Raw genomic sequence first — 17,690 nt, 5'->3', positions numbered from 1 at the left:
TTTCATGACAACCAAACAGAACCACCTTTCACCTCACTATACCATAGTTAAAAGTGTACTAAAATAAAAGTAACAAAAGAATAGACTGTATCTATTAACTCAAAAGGGAGGATGGGAGAAAATGCATTAAAAGAACACCTATCCCTCAAAAACCACCAACAGAACAAAGTATCAAATATATATAATGCCTGAAAAGCAGAAGGTCCTCTACTTTTGCACTTCTAAGCTACATATAAATATATGTATCATTCTGGCAATGGGCTGAGTCTCAGAAAGTGAGACAGTAAGAAAACAAACTTATTCACTCGGAGAATGATGAAAAATAGGCCCATTAAATAACATGTTGCATACAAGTTTGACTCCCTTTAAAACAAACAAACCCAAACATGAAAAACCGCTCCAATTCCCAACAACCCCACCACCACCATCACACAATCATCAAGTTGTATCAATGAAAACATACAAACAAAAATCAACGATGGTATTCAAGGTATTTCCCAAAAAGCTGGGTATTGAGCATCTGAACCCATTTGTACACAAAAAACAGTGCATCTTAAATTCCTACAGTTCTATACAGAGTGGGCTGTTACATTGCCCAGAAGTCAAGTTGGAAAGGGAGAAAAAAAAGCAAGTCTTAGTTTCCCTTCTACCCAAATTACTCCTCAATGAAGAATTTACATCTTAAGTCTCTATTTTAAATGAACCATAGTTAGGAAGAAAAGTTATCTATGGGGTCACTAGTGAATTCTTCTACCAATGAAAAAATTATATCTTGCAATACACAACAATGTTTTATTCAATCTAGTTTAGACACCAGTCAATAGCACTTTCCAGGGATGATTGACTGCATATACCCTATTGGAAAAAGCTTGCTGTTTAATCCAAATATTGTGTATTTAATATCTAGTCACCAGTGACAGCGAAAAATTTCCATCTGTGAGTTTTGTTCTTTGTAGTTATCTTCCTGCTTTGCACTGCCAACCATCTTCCATCAACCTTCACAATCCCTCAGGTGAAATTCTCTCATCCCATTTTTCTTCTCTCGGTATGTATATTGAGACAGGGCTGATAAAAGCTGCTCAGCTCATACACCACTTTCCACTACAGCAGCTCTGTCCAATACTGATTCAATACAGGCAATGAATGCAAGGGAAGATTCTAGAGGCAATAATTTCATGGGACTAAGGAGTCCTGGGGACACTGGTAACACCAGTTACAAGCAATTACGGGGAGAAAATAGCATGCAAAGCTTGAATAACAAATAGCTCAGGAGCCCTCAGCGACAAGAAAGAAAAGCAAACAAAAACTAATGATAAAATAAAATAGGGTTTACAAACTTCATAATAAATCCTGAAAAGGCTCGTGTAAACATAGCTCAGAAAAATCTTATCCACGCTCTCTCCATGCCTTTAACTTACAGGCGTTTATTACTTGTGCATCAATGCTTCTGTGGCTGTGCTGGGTTTTCACCAGACCACTCTTCCCAATAAATCAAAAGCTTCTGCTGAGCCACAGTTTCAGACCTGCAGCAGACTCTGCTTTCAACTCAGTTGACAGGGAAGGGGGACTTCAATTCTTAACTTGCATTTTCATTGCTATAGTGTTACTTCTTTCAACTGAACATTTACTGCAGGCCCCACACATCAGTGAGTTGTGAGTGGTAGTGTTTATGTTATTTGTGTGCTTGGTGGCACCTCCTAAGCAAATGATTTCAGAGATAACTGGCACCTCATAAAATCCATGCAGCATCTAGTGCTTAGCAGAACTGTAAAAAATAAACCAGATAATGAAAGTCCAAATTGTCAGCTTGCTCAAAAAAGAGCCCATGCCTTGGGAACAAGGTGAGGCATGAGAAGAGTAATAGACTTGCCCAATCCCTATCTCACTTTGAAACAATAAATCTAATTTACTAAGCTTAACTTTCAGAACAAACCCACACATTTAAACAAGATAGGCAAACTACCTGGGAATATGCAAATTGATCCATTATGGAATTTGCATAAAATCTGAGGGAGAAAAGCTATGAAACATTTGGCACTTATGCTTTAATCCTCATGCTGTCTCCCCTGGCAGGCAGAGAAAAGGCTCTCTTCAAATCATTACAAAACTCAGCATTATTAATGGCCACCCGCCTCAGAGACACTTCTGTGGAGAGGGTTTTCATAGCTAACATTAATATCTGTGCAGCAAATCATTTTTATTTCATTGTTCTAGTGCAGTAAGCCCCAATGTACCAATTACAATTGCTTCACAGAATTGCAAGTCTAACATTCCCAGACATTATCTCATAGAAAATAAATAAAAAAGTAAAGACAAGAGAGTGTGGGGAGGAAAGTGATTACTTAACTGCAGTTATATATTTCTGTGTAGTGTTACAGCATTTAGCTGAATGGAACCTGAATCTTCAGCTGCTAATAGTCCCTAAGTCAGTAAATAATGAAAGCACTTCTCTTCCTCTTGGTCCTGTCTGAACATGCAAAAGACATTCCTAGTATCTATTTTTGGACTACTTAGTCTACCTGGCCCAAAGTAAAAAGAAAAAACATTCTTACTTCTAACTGCACATCCTCATGTGGACAAACTTGATGGAAAAAGTTCTGCCTAGGAAGAAGTATAAAATCTACTGAAAATTTTTTCCTGTCATGGTAAGTCAAAGAAAAATAAATCAGTGCTTCTCTGAAAAGAGAGTATCTTTTTTATCCCCATGACATTAAAATCTTAGCAACATAAACTTTTTCAATGTTACAGGGAGTGTGTGTCACTAAGAAATTCTGTTTTAAGCCATTAAATATATGCAGATCAAGTAAGCTCTTTGTATTCCCAGGGAGCTTTCCTATGTCAGACATGCCTATCATGAAGGCCTGTATTAGAAAGAGAGCAATATAACTTGCTCTGAGTCCAATGTTTTGTTATTTCAGTCTCCAGAAAACAGAAATGGAATAAACTTCCAAAATACCTAGGAAAACAATAAACAGATAATCTGGTAGAGCATTGCAAAGAAATGCATTGATTACTAACATTTAAACATACTATTTCTAGTAGATATTAAATTGTTTCCTGAAGTTTAAGAATGGTAATCAAAATTACTATGGGAAATCTAGTACTGAAATTATTTGGCTACCACTTTATTTCTCAATATTAAGCAAAACTTTGAGACCTCAAGTACTTTTTAGATTTTATTTGGTCTTGCACACTGCATATATACTTGATTCTCTTTCATGTGAAACTTCCCAGAGAAGAGGAGATGAATGCAGTCAATAACTCAGTGTGAGAAACGATCTGCATGACTGAGCCCTGTCCCATTTTCCAGCTGAAATAGGTTAACTCAGCTGTCAGCAAAACCATTGGGCCCTTTCAGGAAGACTGCTTGGCACACAAAATGGTCCTCACCTCTCTTCAGCACCTACAATTCAAGATAGAATTCCATAATTTCTATAAATTATTAATATAAAAATTGTATTTTTAATACTCATTGCTATAATTTTATGAGAATACTTGAAAACCATTTTGAAGCATCCTCCTAACCAAGAGTAGTAACATGTAATGCCAATGCAAAGCTTAATTTGCACAAAATGCATTTATTTTTTAATAATTCATTTAAATAAATGTATTTCAGACAAGGAAAGGAAAATTACTTTAAAACCTGGATTTTTTTTTTTTTTTTAGTATCAAAAGAAAGCTTTTACTAGAGTAGAAAGTTGTCAGCTTCTGGAATGCTGGTGAAGTGTTACTCTGCAGCAGGTACTGGCAACAACAAGCAGGTACAGCATTATTGAACCACCTCCCCTCAGTCTTCAAATCTCACCATGATTTAAATACAATTTGCAATTCTGCTCCCAAAAAACCCAATCTGAACCAGTACTGATGCTTAAACCCAACAGCCTGCAGTCCTGAGCAGCATGCCATGGCTGACCCTCCCCTGAGCAGAGCGATTGGACAAGATGATCTGTGCAGGTGTCTTCCAGCCTTTGCTCTCCTATGATTCTGTGATCTTTGAAGAAAGCATGGCTATGAGGCAGAAAGCTGTACACATCTGTACAGATGGGCTCCTTTTACCAAATTGTCTACTCATTCAAAACCAAACTAAAAGCAGATAATCATGAGTGACTTTGCTATGAGTAGAATGAAAATAGACATTGAAAGGAAATGGCAAGCCACAATTTTAGTTAATCATGGCATAACAAGAATCCAGGTCAAAGCTACAGCATTCCCAGCATGGTATCTCCTAAGGACACCATTCTTTTAATACAGACAGAGCCCTAGCTAGGGAAAGATGATCTCTTTCTGTTGACATAAGGTGTATTAACCTGAAGTACTAACCACAGTAGAATGTATAGCTATCACAGGTTCAAAATTGGAACAAACCCAATTTCCAAGAAAGAATACTTTTTAGACAAACAGAATAGCTGGTCAGTTTCAGTTATTAGGAAAATTTCTTGACTAAGGAAGCATGTGATTAAGTAACTCACAGAATAAGCACAAATTCAGCTACACTGCCACAAAGAAAGCAAAATAGTCCTGCAAGTTTTCTTCTTTTGTCCTGAAGAGGTTTGTTATCTAAAACATAAGTTGGAAGGCTGCCACCACCAGCAACACTAATCAGTGCTCCTGGGTCTAGTGATGATACCAATGAACTTCATTCTCTGCTTTCCGTACACCTTTTGTACAGTTACACATGGTCAGCAGTGTTCTGCCTCTGCTAAATGCTCCAAAACCACAGAAAACAAAGTCAGAAACAGCAAGGCAACGCTCCTGTTGGCTGTGGATGGGATATCATGTAGGCTTTTCCAAACCTACTACACTTTAGCATCAACCAACCTATTGTTTTGAGAAGCTTTTCACAGAAAGCTGTTATATTCTCTCTTTTACCACATTAAAATAGAAAGGCAAAGGAGGACAAAAACAAGTAGTCTGAATAAGTAACTAGAAGCCAGTGGGAGCGTAATATTTTTTAATTCAAGTTAACATCAAAACCATTTGCTAAATGCATGCTATTACTGTAGTGTAATGCACCTGCACTTTTAGTGTCTTACTAGCACCAGCTTCCACCGCTTAGTAATAAGTGATAGCAATTCTTACTCAACTTCAGACATTAGATGCTCCTTATATAGCCAACGACAATTATTAGTTCCAGAATTCTTGAAAACCTTCTTAACAGTAAAAAAGGCTGCTTGTCTTACATAAACCTCTTAATGATAGAAGAACCTAATTTAAAGCAATAACATTTGACAATCAGTGAATTCTGAGAACAAAGCATGCAGGCTTTCAGACAGTTTTAAAGAATATTACCTTACTGAAAATGAGCAAACTATAAGACTTCTGTACTCCTGTTAAATGCATATTTGAAAAATATTAGAAGAGCATCAGGTCTCTTACAAACATTTCTACAAATTCAGAATAAACTTTTATAAAATAAAACAGCAAAATATTTCAGTGATGGCCTATATCCTACATATTCCTTCTGCTTTCTCAAACTGGTACCCATTTGCATTCCTTCAATGTTTAAGTCACTTGAAAAAAGAAAAACAAAATTTAAGAACAACTACTGTAGCAACACTAGTCAAAAGAATGTTGTGTTCTTGTACCTCCCTTTATCAAAATTCCTGTTGACAGCTGAAGAGGGTAAGTTTAGATATAAAGATGCCACAAATATTTTTCAACCCTTGAACTGTTATACCTTACTACTGGCTTCACACCAAAAGGCAGCTGGCAGTCTGGTCTGCTCTGGCCAGCCAGGTACACTGGAGCTTCTCCCACCACAGACACTAACATTATCACAGTAACTTTTCACAACAGCTCACCAAGACTTCATGGAAGAGGCTTCCTGCTCCCTCCTAACGATAAACTCCTGCTCATCAGCTCTGTATCAGAAATCTCAGTAAATTTCTCTAATCGCCTCTTTAAGAATGCAAAGAACAGGTAGTATTTTAATAGAATAAAACAAAAAAATCTTTAGCACAGAAGTTGGAAGACATGCTCAAAACTCCATGATATTAAGTATCACATGTAGCCTAGGTGATGATATGCTATAAAGTAATTTTTAATTTTCAAATGCTAAACAATAATTATCTTCTGACAGAAGGAGGAATTGGATTCATCAGCTGCAACTCTTCTTGGTAGCAGTCATTAAATCCCATGCCTAATCTCAGGCTGTTTGCATTTTTAGTGCTAAAACTCCTTAAAAAAACAAAAAGAACACAAATCACAGGAAAAAAAATTCTAAGGACCTGAAAGGAAACATGTAAAGCGGCTGCTCAAACAACTAAGCTCCAGTTCAATTAAATTGATTTTTCAGCTAACTTCTTGCTATTTGGCATTTTGAGTCATAGGAAGATAATTACATTTTTTCTGTATAGGACAAGGGAGGAGCTGGTCACAAGAACTGAGCAGAGGAAATGTCACATTTTTAAAAATAGCAAACAGCATCTAATTTTTGTAGATTGACAAGGATGATTTCACAGACAGCATGAGACCTACAGGTACCCATAGCTTTAATGAAAATATGGAAAATCAGAAAGGGCATTAAAAAATCTGCACATGTTCTGTAGTACTACTCTCATTTTTTCCACATCAGTCAATTGCTGTCCTTTTCAACAGAACACTAAGCCAGTTCAGATACCCCATTCACTTCCTACTCAATAGAAATAACATATTGCATAGTTCACTACCATTGATCTGTTGTAGATTAAGTTAACAGTCATTATGCAATTAATGGAAAAACAGATATAGTAACACTGGGCTACAGAACAATGATGGCTTCTGATTGGATCTTTGATATAATTCAACAGTTCTATAAATTAGAGTAATTTGTTGTAGAATTAGTGTATCTTCACTGGCCTTTAGAGCCAGCAGTGCAGTTTTATGAGAGATGCTTTACATGCAGCTGAGGGCTTTGTTTATATTAATAATTTACTTGTGTAGGAATACAGTATATGATGCTTTCAATTATCAATTAATGTTTGAAAACAAACAAACAAAAAACAACCCAGGCTTGTCATTCCAAGAATTAAGCCAAGAGCAGCAAATTGCTTTTGTGTAATCCTTCTGAATTCTCATTTTGATTTATTGCTTATGCACGGAGACATGTAAAGTGGGGTGCACTTCACATTTTTGATCACTGCTAATTTCTCCCATGTGCCAGCAGTGAGAGTGGCTGCAGCAATTAAATGATCATGACAGCAGCAGTAGCAGCTGGGGCCATGGCAGCAATCTCCTTTCTTTGTTTTCCTCCTCTCTTTCCAGAAAGGAGACAGGTAAGAGGAGCCAAAAGCCCTTCATTCCCATTTCAAAGAGGAGGCTTATGATCCTGTTCATAATGGTTTTGCTCCCAGGAGTCCACAGCAAGGATCGCTCCAGACCCTACTCTATGAAATGAAAAGCTCTACTGGGAAGGCAAAGTAAGACACAATCTGCAGAGCCAGGGAGTAAATGAATGAAAAACAGAAAAGGTAGTGCAAACAAAGGGAAGGGGAGGGAAAATGAGGGCAGTGGAGTCAAAGAATTTTCAATGGGCGTGAGTTTTTATTTAAGGAAAAGAAGCCGCAAGTGTAACAAAAAGGGACACTGAATACTCCTGAGAGCATCCACCAGCTTCTGAAAAACTGTAGATTTCCAAAGCACAATGATCAGTCACAGGCCACGTGGTCAATGTAAGCCACTTTTTCATGTTTCCTCCCCATCCATAGAAGTCTGGTTCAGCTGGCAAAAACCCCACAGAAATCTGTGGTGTGTTGGAGTATCAAATATTAGGCAAATGCAAAAGTGTCACTAAGTTTTGTGAGAGAGGGTGGGCTCACTCGAGGAGGAGCTTGTGGTCTTCACAGGACAAAGCCCCCACAGCACTTGACTGTGTAGCCTCAGGCATGAACTGAGGTGCCCCACGGACAAGAGAGCATCCTCTCTTTTCCCACTAACTGTGATGGGTGTGGCTGGGGAGCTAAGGCATCCTGATCACCTCCTGCCTTTCCCCACAACTCTGAGAACCTTTCAATCCATAATCCATATTTAACCAATATACAATACTATTAAATTTAACATCTCAAACAAAAAATACCAACTTATTAAACATATACACCTCAGGTGAAGAAAAAATATAGATCACTTTATGGAAAGTAATCTAAAATAGGAGACAAAATGGCCATTGGAAAGTATGTCTATTATGCTCAATTACCATCAATGGATGATTTCCAGAAACTACATTTACCATGTGCATCTAAACATTTCTTGAATGATTCCTACATTGCAGATGTTGCTTCAGCTTCTTTAAAGCAATACATTTCTTCAGGTTTGTGGGGGTTTGTTGGCCTTTTTTTTGAGGATGGAGTTTTTTTGTTTGTGAGGGGTGTGATTAAGTTCAGCTACAAAAGAGCATCCAGTCTTTATGGCTGCTGTATGTTAATGCAAGTGTATTCTAGCATTCAACAAAATAACGTCTTCTACCATAGCAGGAAGCATCCAGGAGGAAGAAAGAAGCTTGTCCTCAAAGCTGACTAAAAAGCTTCATGAACTCTAAGAACTCAGCTAATTTCAGCTTAAATAAAATAAAATACTTGTCAAAATGATACACTGATTGTATAACACAGCAATATCAGTTCTCCGAAACGAATCGCATCTCTGATCTCTATCTCAATTGCTTAGTGTCCAAAAATTGAATAATTAATGGAAGTAATTTGTTTTCTTCAAGCATTTATGGGATTTTCAGCCTGATGCTAAAGGAACCCCCTATCTACACTGCTACGCAAATCCACATTGACTGAAAAGCCTCATAGGGCTCTGGGCTCTTTACCATATATACATTGTATTAAGGAGTGCTGAGCATTACTTCAATAATGCAGCAGGAATGGCAGAAAGCATATCTTCTACACCACTTCCATTTTCCCTAATTGGTGATCATACAGGCATAATTTTAATATCTTGCAGAATATAGTAATTAGATTATATTTATGGGTATTTTCCATGTGGAACTTGCAGGATTATACAAATTTTCCTTTTCCTTTTACAACACTGAGTGAGGACTAAAAACATCAAGAAAGTTTTGTTTCCAGATGTTTAATTGCAAACAGAACAAGTGAAAGTCACACCTAGTATTAAAAACCATTTATACAAGTCTACAGACACACAGGATAGGATCAAAGTAGAAGTAAACACATTAATGCAGAGTTCCCACATTATTGAAATGTGTGCGGACCCATTCTCCATGTGCTGAACTACCATTATTGGAATATTACTTCAGAAATTATTATTCCCTAAAACCTTTATTTAGAAGGTAAAATACATTTTGAGGGTTTTATTCTACACCTCTAGTCTTATGACCAATAAAAAGTGGCAAAGCAGTTCATGTTAATGGATTCTTAATTAGTCTGGGATGCACAAAAGAAATTTAACATAAGATCAACTTCTAATTCTAAACTTTAAAACACCAGAGAGCTTCTCAAACACAGCAGCAGCAATATGTGTTCCAGTGTCATAGTAAATAGGAAAGCTAGAGATTGAAAATTATAACTGTAGAAGTCTCTTCTGCAGAAAAAGAAGCTATTTTCAAAAAATAAAATGAACATAAAAGCAACAACAATAAAGCCCAAAACCCTCTACATTTAGTTGGCAAGTATTTACAGCAAATTATATCAAATCAGATTTATAAATTTACTGATTTTTTTTTTAAATACAGGAAGATGAACAAAAAAAAAAAAAACACCAAAAACAACACACTAAGTTTTTCCAGAAAAAAGATCCACCTCTAGTAAATGGGGAACAGTAAGTCCCACTGTTGCCCTGGAAGCCATCCAAACACAAGTACCAGGTGTCCAGATATGACTGCAGCCACGTGCTGCAGAGCAATCCAGACTTGCCTTGCTTCTCATTGCCATGGACCAGAGGCAGGAGTACAATTCCATATCACATTTCAGCCTGGGATAGACGGAAGCACCGTCTCATTCTATTGATGATCTATCAATTACTTGCAGTCATACCAGCATGTTCTAACACTGTAAGTTGAACCAAAATTTAGGTTAGCATACAATATATCCATGACAAATATTGGTACACCAAAATATCACACAAAATAGAACCTTCCTTCACAACCTGTACTATTGTACCACTCCACCACAAATCTGAACCACAGCACTCTAACACTCTTTTGTGCTGAAAGGTTTTCTACAGTACCAAGCATGAGGTTTTATTTACTGTGATCCCAGCTTTAACCTCCATCAGTGCTAAAGCAGAGTACTATTACATTTGGCTACACTGTCTTTGAGGTCCCTAAGGGAAGTGAAGTATTCGTTGGACACAGGGATCTGAGTTGATCAGTTTTGCTACACCCAGCCTTGGTCCAAGAGACAGAACCAAGCAACATTTCCTCTCTATGAATATGACAAGAAAGAACACAAGTCAGCAATATGAAAGCATTTTCTTGGTAAGCCTTTCTGAGAGGAACTGGCAAAGACTGGAAAGCATTGTGCTGCTCTCAGACACAAGAAGACAGAATAATAGCTAATCTAGTGTGCCAGCACAGCTCAGGGTTACAGCTCCCTCTGCAACAACAGAGTAAGGATAAACAAAACAGAGTAATGTTGAGTTTTGAATTAGATTGGCAACCTACAGGAGCAAAAAAAAATTCATATGAAAGCCTTTAAAGAAGTCAGGGGAAGCTAGTTCAATTAAAAGTAGGGGTGGGTTTAAAGATTAGTTCAAAGAATGCAACAGAATTATTTATACTACTGTATTTTGCTTAGCAGGAAATACCCTTTTCCCATTAATTTCTCTCTGCATTTTTCTTCCTTTATATTAACATGCCAAAAATGAAGATTTAGCATGTTGAATCAGTTAGAACAGTCTTTGAAGGTGTAGAAATTAAGTTACAGGCAGATATAATTAAGTCTTAACAATTCTGATGATGTTCCAGCATGAATAAATTCAGCACTCTCCCACAAGTTGTTTAAATTACATGTGTGCATGTTTGTGTTTATGGCAGCCAGATAAAAGTTATTATATCCAGTTTCAAACAAAGGCTTTATCTAGCATTTAAAGATGTTTTGGTAGATCCTTTTTAAAATCCCATCTAAGCACAAGTTTACTTATCACTGGCAATCAAGAAAACAAAACTTAAATGAGCCATTAGTTCAGTTGCTCATTGCATCCGATGAAGCTGACTTGAAGTTAGTCATCAACACAAGATCTCTAGAAGAGCAGTGCAGCCACTGGCAAGTTTAAAGCTAAAGTTCCACCTCTCAACTGTAATTCTACCAAATTTTTTTTGTACTAAAACTGGAAACATTTTATTCAGTTTATACATCTGGAAGTGTTACACCAAGCATTAATGGAATTCATAAAGGCAGGCTGTGCAGGGAGATGAAGAAAAAATAAATTCTCCTTACTTCATGAGAATTGAACTTGAAGGATTTCTAGAAGTTTAACAGAGACGGACAAGTAGGAAGATGAAAACAGTAAAAGCCGAGGGCAGAGTATAACTAACAGAGACTGGTAGGCATAAACAACTCAAATTTTTTTAAGTGCTTTGAATGAAATGTTATCACAAATGCAGGCTCTGATGTTATTTAAGGAAAACTGATCATTTTTCCTCAGACTGATGTAACCAAAGTTGAAATTGTTAGAGGGAAAACAATAGTCTCAATTCTCATTAGCAGGCTTTGAACACCTCAAGAGCTATAGAAAGCAGTGTTGGGAACTGCTGATTGTAATTCTAATGACAATTTCAAGCAAAGCTATGGGCAGGTATTAAAACATTCTATGATAATCTTCAAAATGCTCCAATAATAAATGGATAATAATTCCTCTGCAATCTTTCTTTCTTTATTAACTCAGAAACCTATCTTCTTCTGCTAGCTCAACATCCTATAAACAATAATGATTGTTTTAACATCAAAGAACTTATATCAACATCTGATATTTATTATGTAAGTACTAGTCCCAGCCATGCCATTTAATCACCATTCACCTGATAATATGTGACATCAAGACATTTATAGCAGCATTAACAGGTAACCCAATAATTCCGTTTCCTAAGAGCTCTTGCACATGACTTGTAAAAGATGCTTCAAGAGACAGCTGAAAGCAGATTTGTCACAATTTAAACCATCCTGTCCAGATCTCAAAATAAGAGACTGAGATGGTGGCTCAAAATTCTTCAGCACATAAAAACCACAACCAGAAAAAAACCTACTGCTTAATAGCAGTAGCTTTTGAAACTGTATTTACTTGAAATAATTTTTTTAATGTTACTTAAGATCCTCCAGACTGAACTAAAGCAGTAAAGCTATTTAATAGAACACATACAATTCTAGGAAAGCATAAGATATCAAGTCAGCTATCTGTATTTCTTAATATGAATTATACAAGTCATCTAGACATGGATGAAAATAGAACCAAACAATTCTTTCTTTTATAACCAATTTAACCTTGACCCTTTCAATCCAGTTTATGCTGTCAGCCTTTCTAGAACTTCTTTCTTGTAGACTAAAAAACATAACCTGAATGCACTATTGAAGAATTTGGATGTTTTAATGTCTAGTGGTTTTACTGAAATTTTTCAATCTTCAAACACCTTCAAGTTGTACAAGTACAAATTCAGATATAAAGAAATGGCATAAAAAAAGAGTTTGAGTTTTAAGTTCCTATTTGCTGAAGAAAACAGCAAAATATTTTACCATGAGTTTTTCTGAACATGAAACACACACTAAGTACATCAGCTCATGCAGATAACACTGTATGTCTTCACAGAAATACTATAAATTGCTACATCCAGACTCCCAACTGTAACCAAGAGCTAATTCAGCAGGATTTTTACATCAGTCACATGTGAAAGATTGAATGCTTTAACTATTTGTTTTTAGTGCTCCTTCTAGATGACATACACATTACTGGTTTTTTTTTTTTTTTTTTTTTTTTTTTTTTTTTTTGCTTCTTATCCATCTTCACAGTAGTCAAGTTCACAGTAGCAACCACAGGCTGGAACAGCAATTCAACAACCAAATGAGATCCAGATGACTTTCTCAAAATGTTTCATAGCAGTTTATAATATGCCACAAGATTTGTTTTTATATGTATCATCACATGCAGAGATGCAGCTACAGCTGTGATCACAGAAAACAAGACCAATTCTTAAAAGAATGAACATACTTTACATGCTATTTCTTTGTTCCTTTCCTCAAAATATAAATAATGGCAATACAGCCACATATTTTACTATCGAGACAGTAGCATAAGTGTTGTCATAGAAAAGTTGGAATTATACCCAATATACCACATCTACTGCTTCTTCATTTCTAACAAAGAACAGATGATGGCAGAGGCTAGTCCTACAGCTCTCTCAGAATTGAGAAAGGGAAAACATGCAAATACATATTGATGAGACTGTAATTTGTCATAGAAAAAACTGAAAAGCCTATTAACTTAGACCTGTAGATGAAAACTAGATAGCTTTTGAAAAGTTTACTATAATGGAAGAAGTGGCTTTAGAGAGGCTGATTCTTCCATTAAGCTTCTTACATGTTTAAAAAGAAAATCTTTTAGTGCCAAAAGTGTACCTTCAAAATAAACAGAAGCAGCTGGTAAGTGGAAAAAGAAGACCACAGCTAGTACAACTCTATCATAAGTACCTAAATACTTGCAAAGCCATCTCTCACCAAAAAAGGCCTTTTTCAGGGAACATAAAATAGACCCAGACTAGAGTTTTCCATGTTATCTACCTACATTTCCAAGATTGGAATTGCTGCTTTTTTCTCCCTCATTCACTCATAGTTGTGGTTTCTGTTCCATGTCAAAATTCAGCAAAGCCCTTAAGAGTACCAGTACTACTTAATTGTTGTGCCAAATAATTTCTATAAAAGCTGCAATTAAGGATGAAAGGTCAGGGGTACAATCCACACAACGTGCATAACTAACCATAAAAACCAGACATCCTTAGATGTCAAGATTTGATGAAATATGATTGAGCCTGTAGGGAAGAAGAATTTGGTCTAAAATATGAGTGCTTCCGATAGTCTACAAAATAAAATACTTTGTGAACAAAACAAGGAGTGGGATAGCAAAGCACAGAGAAAAGAGACAAGAAGGAAGAAAAAAAAACTGAATAAAAAAAGCAGTGAATAATTAATTGCTGGAGTAAGTAGAAAATCCTGAAAAGAATTACCTTACAATGGCAGCAACTGGAAGCAGTGGGGATGAAAGAAAAGAGGTACGGCCAGTGACTACTTCTTATAGGTCTTCTTTTAGTTTTGGTTGGGTTCTTTCACTTTTTATTTTAAACACTAAATATCAAAAGATGGGGGAGGAGGTTAATACCTGATTTAAACTTATTGCCATAGCTGTTTATTAGGATTACTATTTAATCACTGAGGTTTCAATACACGGAGAATGACAGGACACAAGTGTTAGTTTAAAGTTTTAATTTGTATTTTGCTCTTAATTTAGCACAGAAGAAGCTTCCTCTTTTAAATTCAAGTTCAAATTACATGGACAGAGTGGGAAGTTCTAACAGGCAATTATTATTTCAACATTTTCATCTTAAATTTTAGAAGAAAGCTGATAGAAGATCTAGAGAACATCTTCAAAGATACGGTCAGCTTTCTAGCATCCTAGTAAGTTTCCCTGTTACAAAGTAATAATGGCAAGGGCAGCAGAGAGAATAATCATCACAGGCCTGGATTAACAGCTGTATCACTTCTAGTACCAGCATGGATCTGGAAAATTTACTACCCACTCAGACTATAAAGCTGAGCTAGTTTTATGCAGAACCAGCTCAGGCGTGTTAAGAACATAATCCTTGAATTGCAACTGCTGTGGACAGGCTGCAGAACGCCCGGGTTCTCAAGGTCTGTCCAAGCATAGCCGAGGCATGTGAACTCTGAGGCACACAAGTTTCAGCACAACTTTGTTTGCTGGGGCACCATGACAGGTCCCTGCTGTCCCTGTACGCCTGCTGCACCCATGCAGAACCTGAGCACTGCAACAGCACTTGTTTGATTTGAAAATCACTTCAAGTCCTGCATAGTTAATGGTGGTGAATAAATCCTGTTAAACATGAGGTAAATATTGCAGAGTCACTTAAGTGTTTCTGTGCTATGTTCCTAGCATTCCCTAGTTTCTTAGCTTCTTTGGGGTACACCCATTTTGCACAGTCCAGTTAAAATAAACAGCTACAGAAACATTTTCACACTGGAGTCTTCACTTAAGGAAGAATAGTATTTCAGTGCAAGATTCAGGGTTAGTCTCCTGAAGGTGGCATCTTTCAGTTGAAGTCACAACTAACTAGACAAGTTATTTCACAGCCTGCCCTCAACATGTAGCAATTACTGCTGTTGGGCAACTTTGTTTCCACAGTCACAAGCTACAAAACACTACCTGCCTGCAAGACGAAGTGAAGGAAGTTTTAAGAACATACTTCAACATATTAAAAAATTGAGGTTTGAGGTTTTTTAAATTGTTATTTACAACACAGTGTCAATAACTTCTTCTGACACTGAGAAAATGTCTTCATCATGACATGTCTGAGATTCATATTAGAAATTTCAGCTAGAAAGATATAATTAATATGATTTGATTTTTCATATCCAATATATTAGAAGTCTAAGAAAAGTTTTCCTTTTCAAGCCTTTCCTATAAGCTGTAGACATGAGCACATAAAAGAATTAAGTGTCCCAAGGGCCTAGGCAGAATTAGTTTCCATTTGTCTATATCTATATAAGCATACTGCAACATCTGCTCCAGATTTACACATATCAGCAGAGAAGATGATTATGCACATAATAAGAAATAATACATATGCATTCAGGGAAATATTTCTCCAGTAACTTTTGGTCTTCCATTCAAACCGTCTGCTTCAGAAACACACTACCACATAACAATAAAGCCACAAACTGAAGTATTCATTGTAACACAGTACATATTTAAGCAGCTCAACAGTTAACCACAAAGAATTGACAATCTGGATTCCAGAAAGCATAGCGAGAGACAGATTTGAGAAAAAGAAGGTGGATTTTCCACAATAAGTTTCTGCTTCTTGCATAATTCCAAATATTTATATGAGGAACAATAAATAGTAATAATTTTTGAGATAGCTGCCAATGTAGAGCACTCTAGAATATTTGAAGCTAACAGATCCACCAAGTCCTACATTAATATTTCAAAAAAGGGGAAGGGACATCATGTACCTACATTGCTGGAAAGCTGATTCAGACTGAAATGTAAATAGTCGCAATTGCATGGTCTTTCATTTAGGGCTCTGAATTTTAAAGTACTTACCATATTTTACTCTAAAAGGTAAAAAAAAAAATTTTTTTTTTTTTGCATGCTTTGCAAAAGACACTCAGCAGAGCCACTCAAGCCCAAGCACTTGCCCATAATTGTGTTGTGTGTGGGCTGCCTACAGGCCTTTTCCTAACAGGAAATCTGCCCCTGAATTAATGTCATTTTTGATCAGCAAGAGTCCAAATTTAATGACTCTCTAGACAGACTCCAAAGTCCAAATACTATTTTGGGTGAAGATAAGAATTTGACAGGTTAAGTTGGTGACAGAGGGTGATGAATTCCACTCCTTTTGGTGCTCAAAGTCTTCCTTATGTTTCAATAGGAAGAGACACACAACTGCAGTTCGCTTGGGAAAGGCTGGGTTAAAAGCTCAGAGATGTTTATATCCACGTGAAACCAAGTATGGTCATAAATATTCCACACTTCTTCCAGGCAAGGTCTCTCTAAAATTATTACTTATTAAATCACATTAAGCAAGTTTTATCATAAAAATTGAAAAAGTTAGATGAGGAACACTAAGCACTCAGTTTTAAATCCATGTACATGCACTGACAGGTTCCATACCCATATTTCACTACTCCTTAATCCAGAGCTGCCCCAGCTGCCCAGCAAGGTGTCCTAAAAATCCCCAGCAGAGAATCTGTAGGATTTGCTAAACATGGTTTAACATACCAGAGCTAGTTGCTTATTTTGGGTTTTTCCCCAGTAATATGACAGTAGTTTTTGAGACTTCTAACAGCCTCAAGGATGCCAGAGGTGAGGGCTGGTTGTTGGGCAGCCTCAGAGAGGAAAGGCCTGGGCTACATAGACATGGACAGCTCCAAGGCACCCAGGCAGGGTGTGACCAAGGTGGTGGTGCCTTGGGGAAACCATCTCAGGAAGGGCCAAATGCCTGACAGAGAGAAGAGAGGGCAACAGAAGAGGAGGAAAGAAGCATCCCAGTCAGTGAAGGAATGGAAGGAGGTGCTCCAGACACCAGAGCAGATACTGCCCTACAGAAGACCACGGTAAGGCAGGCTGTACCTCTGCAGCCCATGTTGAATCCCCACACTGGAGCAGGCAGACATGTCCTGAATGAAGTTTCTACCCATGGATAAAGCACACAGGAGTAGGTTGCCTGTTGTATGTCAGGTTGGTTCATTTAGGGGTCTCAATAAATGTTAGTTAGGTCAGTTCTATGTACCCCTATTTCCCCCTCAACATGGTTTGCTCCAAGCTGTCTGCTACAGGAGCTTTTACCTGTCAATCTAATAGCCACTCCCTGCTTCCTCACAGAAAGTTCTGTGTCAATCACCCCACCTCTGCAATCCCATTTGTCCCAGAACGCTGTACCCACCTCTGTAACGTTCCCGTAGGTTGCTGTGGTCCGTGTCACTCCCCTGTCACCTGTCCCCATTGGGCGAGGGGCTTCCGCCCCTGTCTGCCCC

General features: G+C 37.2%; 1 protein-coding gene across 3 annotated transcripts in view; it reads right to left on the bottom strand.

The window, feature by feature from the left end:
• The window catches only part of DOCK4 (dedicator of cytokinesis 4), a 221,471-nt gene that overhangs the window by 164,396 nt on the left and 39,385 nt on the right, over positions 1-17,690 (bottom strand). For 2 of the 3 annotated variants that reach the window (XM_068189961.1, XM_068189963.1), the window contains exon 1: positions 5,697-5,799. The exons of the other annotated variant lie outside the window; for it this stretch is intronic. In XM_068189961.1, coding sequence (XP_068046062.1) covers positions 5,697-5,772 — 76 coding nt within the window. In that variant the 5' untranslated portion in view covers positions 5,773-5,799. Of the gene's footprint in view, positions 1-5,696; positions 5,800-17,690 lie in introns of those variants that run through there. 3 annotated transcript variants of the gene reach the window in all.

This window comes from Anomalospiza imberbis, chromosome 5, assembly GCF_031753505.1.
Source record: "Anomalospiza imberbis isolate Cuckoo-Finch-1a 21T00152 chromosome 5, ASM3175350v1, whole genome shotgun sequence".
NCBI classification, from domain to species: Eukaryota; Metazoa; Chordata; class Aves; order Passeriformes; family Viduidae; genus Anomalospiza; species Anomalospiza imberbis.
This window is presented reverse-complemented; position numbering and strand designations above follow the sequence as displayed.